The following is a 6,000-nucleotide window of genomic DNA, read 5'->3' as shown; positions in this document are numbered from 1 at the left end:
CAACCGGTTTCAGTTTGGTCTGTCAACGAACGCTAGTTGTTATGAATTTACACTTAAATATATATTTAACGTGGGTAATAAATAAAATACCACACTCATTTTCGTTAGATACCATTTTTACGAAACTCGTGAACTTTCTATGGTATCTGACCTCGCTTTCGCTCGGTCAGATACCATAGAAAGTCCACTCGTTAAGTAAAAATGGTATCTAACGAGAATGAGTGTAGTATTCTCTATATCTCACCCAAGCGATATCTCCTGTGGGAGACAGTTTTGGATGATAAATTATGTTTGTCCTTGGCTTGTGTGACCGCCTTCGTGGTAGAGCGTCCGCCCGGAGAGCGGAAGGTCCGGGGTTCGATCCCCGGCCGCGTCATGCCAAAAGACGCTGAAAGATGGTACTTGTTGTTACCCTGTCTGGCGCTCGGCATTAAGGGTCTAAAACAAGGACTGGTCGGCTCGGAGTCAGTATACTGTGTCTGAGCGGGGTATTCATGTTAAACTGCGGCATGGTATCTCAGTGAGCTAGGACTATAAATCGGCATCAGTCCGGACTAGTACAAGCAGCCACACAAACACACACACGTACATACACGTCGCTATATAAGTGCAATGATATTGGACTCGACGTTAAACCCCATTTCACCTCACCTTGGCTTGCGTGAAGGTCCTTTTTATTGGTTGTCTGTTAAAGGGCGTCATTTCGATTGCCCCACGATCTAATGATGACATCACAATTTGCATTTTTGTCAGCGAAAGAAATGTTCAGTTCATATTATTATTTTCATAGAAATTGACATTGTTATAGCATGTACTCATTAAGCTGGTAACTGCTATGTTCAGAATAAATTGAAACTAATGAAATACACTTTATTCCAAATATAAAACAATACAGAGTGAACATATCTAAAAATAAGAATGTAAAATCCGACAAATCTGCAACGCAGTGGGACTGGTGACATGACAGCATGGACATTGAAGTGGGCGTGTCCCACATCTAACCAAAGTTCAGTTGTAGGCAGTCTAATGTCTCTTTACCTCAAAACATCATCTATGTATTTAAACTTTCTTTAGATGTACAATTACACAAGCGACTTATATCTGTATATACAGGAGCATTGCAGTATGAGTTGAAAACACTCATTCCAGATCATGTGTTGGAAGAGTCCCAAACACTAGGAAGAGTTTCTGTTTTAAGGATGAACAAACACATAGGGCTGGGATCGGGGGTGGTGGTGGTGATGGGGGTGGGGAGGGGTGGGGGGAGGGGGGGGGGGGTGCTGCAGGGGATACGCGCTGCCTCCCTTTTGTTTGACTGATGACGTATACAAAGATACATAACTAAATCAGTTCGTGACTTATTTTCTTTCAAATTAAGAGTCATTGTTACAAACGTAAAATTTTCCCGACATTTTCGTCCTTTAAACGCACCACCTGCCCCCTTTCCATGTAGATGCATTTGCTCCGTTTGTTAATCTAACACCAAGCAACACCGCCATCATCTGAATCCATGCTGGTATACGTCCGGCCATCACACCTTGAACATCACAGGCCCTCGTCCCGAGTGTACACGTAGCGCCGTAACAATACTATGGGTAGTCGCACATGCCGCAGTCACGGGGATTTGTTAGAGATGTCGAATATATGTGTGACGGTACTGATGTATACTATGCGCCAATAGAGTCGTTATCATAGCCGCGTACTGGGTAGTTCAGACGTTTCGCTGTACGGCGGTGGGTCGAATCCTGGATTGTCGGACCCCCTGTCCAGCCCGTTCATGGCATGTCCGTTCTTGTCCAGCCCCTCCCCTTTCTCTGCCGCGTGTATGCCGATGGGCACCGGTCCGCCGCTGTGTCGGTACTGCTCGCCGGCCTTCAACTCCGCAGGGGTCTTGTTGCAGGACAAGCTGGGCCGGTCATACTTCTGTAAGTGAGTGAGTGAGTGAGTGAGTTTGGTTTAATGTCACTTTGAACAGCACTGCAGTTATGTAACAGCTAAACTCATGAAAACATGACTCGTTGTTGGGTGTGAGACGTCTATTCGGACCTCAGTCCTGAAGTTATATATTCACCCCTTCGTGCTTGATGCTGAAACCTCAGTGCTGAAGTTACATACTCACCCGTTCATGGTTGATGCTGAAACCTCAGTACTGAAGTCACGTACTCACCCCTCTGTGTTTGATGCCATGAACTTAGTGCTGACGTCACGCACTCACCCCTTTATGGTTGATGCCGAAACCTCAGTGCTGAAGTCACACACTCACAGCTCCGTAGTTGATGCCGAAACCCCAGAGCAGAGGTCATGTACTCCACCTCCATGGTTGATGTCGAAACCTCGGTGCTGAAGTCATGTACTCATCCCTCTGTGGTTGATGCTGAAACCTCAGTGCTGAAGTCATGTACTCACCCTCCGTGGTTGATGCTGAAACCTCAGTGCTGAAGTCATATACTCATCCCTCCATGGTTGATGCTGAAACCTCAGTGCGGAAGTCATGAATTCATCCCTCTGTGGTTGATGCCGAAACTTCAGTGCTGAAGTCACTAACTCACCCTCCGTGGTTGATGCCAAAACCTCAGTGCTGAAGTCACTTACTCACCCGTCCGTGGTTGATGCCGAAACCTCAGTGCTGAAGTCACTTACTCACCCGTCCGTGGTTGATGCTGAAACCTCAGTGCTGAAGTCACTTAGTCACCCCTTCTTGGTTGATGCCAAAACCTCAGTGCTGAAGTCACTTACTCACCCCTTCGTGGCTGATGCCAAAACCTCAGTGCTGAAGTCACGTACTCACCCGTCCGTGGTTGATGCCGAAACCTCAGTGCTGAAGTCACGTACTCACCCCTTCGTGGTTGATGCCGAAACGCAGCGGCTTTCTGATGGACTCTGGGAGGAAGTTGAAGGGGAAGAGGATGTCGAAGATCGGGCAGATGAGGCGGGGGTCGACGTCGGACGCCCTCGTGTGGCCTGGAACATGCAACAGTCAAATATGTCATCGTCATTGTCCAATAATGGTTACCCTCAATGGTGCATATATTTAACCGATTTTGCAATATTCCATATCAGGACATCGGTTTCTCACATTGTGCCTTCGAACCTTGGACTTCTGAGTGACGATCGACCGCTTAAATCACAAGTCTACACAACCGCCCGATTGGGTGATATTGGCAATAATGACATGTGAAGATATGTCTTCACAATGAATGATGTAAATGAGTATTAAAGTATTACTCGTGTCGACAGCTACAGGGTGGTGATGTGCGTGTGACAAACTGTACTTTGCGTGTAGTCGAGACGTACCCGTGATGAAGCTGACGACGAGACCGACGACGACGACGATGAGGACGGCGGTGGCGCTGTACCACAGATAGGACAGGGTATAGAGGTAGTAGTCAGGCGACCTGTGACGTAATACGACAACGTTACCGGCGGTTAAGGTCATCGCCACAAAGACAGATTAGTGGAGACTACAAAAGATAACAGTACGACACTCAGTACGGTTAGAAGGAATTGCAGCACTCGGCTTGAGATCTCGACATATAGCATACGATTTAAAATTAAAGATAGATTAGTGGAGACTAGATACGATAACAGTACCCAAATGCGACTGTCAATACGGTTAGAAGGAATTGCAGCAATCGACTTGAGATCTCAACATATAGAATACCATATACAATTATTGTAAAAATGTATTTTTACTGGAGGTGTACTCGCAGACTGGCAATACACCAGCTGAAAAGGGTCGGCGACTCGTTACTGCTTTGCGGATACGCCGACCCTACAAATCAGGAAGGCTGTAAACCTTCCTATTACAACAAAGCCTGATAATTGCTATTAGGAAATGAAAGAAATTGAATATAAAAAATACTAATGAAATATCCTTTTTAAAAGATCAAATGTAAACTTACATTTTCTGACATTCCTGTCACATGTCATAAAAGTGCATATTGGAACTAGAGGATGTATTTACTCCTAGTTGTTCACTTAAAAACGAAACTGAAGTGACTACTTTTGTTTGGGCCGACGACCCAAGGCTTCAAAGACAACTCCCTTTAACCACCTGATAAAGATGCCGTACCTTTCTACGGTAGCTGCTATGGTTGTGGCGTTGTTGGCTGTGGTCGTGGCGACGGTGGATATGGAGGACATGACACCAGACACGGTGACAGGTGCCATTGTGGTAGTGAGGTTCCAGTTGCAGCCCGTGGTGTTGATAGGTGGCTTGGGTTGAGGGGGCTTGTGCACCTGAGCTCCTATACCGATCCAGAACAACATGACGAGGCTTGTGCCCAGACCGACGCCGGCTCCCTGTCATGTGATGGGGGAAAAAGTAAACTCACCAGAAACATAAACGTGTTGGCCCCGAGGAAGATAATGTAATGTACTTAGAATTACCCGCATGTTGGCCCCGAGAATGATAACATAATGTGTGTGGAATTACCCGTGTATTGGCCCCGGGGAAGATAACGTAATGTGTGTGGAATTACCCGCGTTTTGGCCCCGAGAATGATAACGTAATGTGTGTGGAATTACCCGTGTATTGGCCCCGGTGAAGATAACGTAATGTGTGTAGAATTACTCCGTGTTGGCCCCGAAAAGATAACGTAATGAGTGTAGAATTACCCGCATGTTGGCCCCGAGAATGATAACGTAATGTGTGTAGAATTACTCGCATGTTGGCCCCGAGAATGATAACGTAATGTGTGTAGAATTATCCGCATGTTGGCCCCGAGAATGATAACGTATTGTGTGTAGAATTACCCGCATGTTAGCCCCGAGAATGATAACGTAATATGTGTAGAATTACCCGCGTGTTGGCCCCGGGGAAGATAACGTAATGTGTGTAGAATTACCCGCGTGTTGGCCCCGGGGAAGATAACGCAATGTGTGTAGAATAACCCGTGTGTTTGCCTCGAGGAAGATAACGTAAAGAGCTCTGACTTGCTCAAGTGTTAGCCCAGGGGAACATCACGTACAGAGCTATGACTTGCTCAAGTGTTAGCCCAGGGGAACATCACGTACAGAGCTCTGACTTACCCATGTGTTAGACAGGGGAACATCACGTACAGAGCTATGACTTGCTCAAGTGTTAGCCCAGGGGAACATCACGTACAGAGCTCTGACTTGCTCGAGTGTGAGCCAGGGGAACATCACGTACAGAGCTCTGACTTACCCATGTGTTAGACAGGGGAACATCACGTACAGAGCTATGACTTGTTCAAGTGTTAGCCCAGGGGAACATCTCGTACAGAGCTCTGACTTGCTCGAGTGTGAGCCAGGGGAACATCACGCACAGAGCTCTGACTTACCCATGTGTTAGACAGGGGAACATCCCGTACAGAGCTCTGAGTTGCTCAAGTGTTAGCCCAGGGGAAAATCTCGTAAAGAGCTCTGGCTTGCTCAAATGTTAACCAGGGGAACATCACGTACAGAGCTCTGACTTGCTTAAGTGTTAGCCCAGGGGAACATCTCGTAACGACCTCTGGCTTGCTCAAGTGTTAGCCAGGGGAACATCACGTACAGACCTCTGGCTTGCTCAAGTGTTAGCCCAGGGGAACATCACGTACAGAGCTCTGACTTACCCACTTGTTAGCCCAGAGGAACATCACGTACAGAGCTCTGACTTGCTCAAGTGTAAGCCCAGGGGAACATCACGTACAGAGCTCTGACTTGCTCGAGTGTGAGCCCAGGGGAACATCACGTACAGAGCTCTCACTTACCCACTTGTTAGCCCAGAGGAACATCACGTACAGAGCTCTGACTTGCTCAAGTGTAAGCCCAGGGGAACATCACGTACAGAGCTCTGATTTGCTCAAGTGTTAGCCCAGGGGAACATCACGTACAGAGCTCTGACTTACCCACTTGTTAGCCCAGGGGAACATCATCCCCAGCGTGAACAGCCCGAGGAGTGGTCCGCCAATCATGCCGAAAAGAGACAGCGCCGCCTGGGAATAGAATATAGCTGAATCACTCACTAAGATGCCATTCCTCGTGTGACAGGCCGGC

General features: G+C 47.3%; 1 protein-coding gene across 1 annotated transcript in view; it reads right to left on the bottom strand.

Moving 5' to 3' along the window:
- Window positions 1–856: 856 nt before the first annotated feature.
- LOC139469446 (sodium-coupled monocarboxylate transporter 1-like) overlaps window positions 857–6,000 on the bottom strand; it is a 29,396-nt gene continuing 24,252 nt past the window's right edge. Inside the window, exons 11-15 of the mRNA XM_071251614.1 lie at window positions 5,853–5,939; window positions 4,073–4,302; window positions 3,295–3,395; window positions 2,837–2,961; window positions 857–1,923 (exon numbers count right to left, since the gene is read on the bottom strand). Coding sequence (XP_071107715.1) covers window positions 1,690–1,923; window positions 2,837–2,961; window positions 3,295–3,395; window positions 4,073–4,302; window positions 5,853–5,939 — 777 coding nt within the window. The 3' untranslated portion in view covers window positions 857–1,689. The remainder of the gene's footprint in view (window positions 1,924–2,836; window positions 2,962–3,294; window positions 3,396–4,072; window positions 4,303–5,852; window positions 5,940–6,000) is intronic.

Source organism: Haliotis cracherodii, unplaced genomic scaffold (assembly GCF_022045235.1).
Source record: "Haliotis cracherodii isolate W230 unplaced genomic scaffold, xgHalCrac1.p SCAF_2, whole genome shotgun sequence".
Lineage (NCBI taxonomy): Eukaryota > Metazoa > Mollusca > Gastropoda > Lepetellida > Haliotidae > Haliotis > Haliotis cracherodii.
This window is presented reverse-complemented; position numbering and strand designations above follow the sequence as displayed.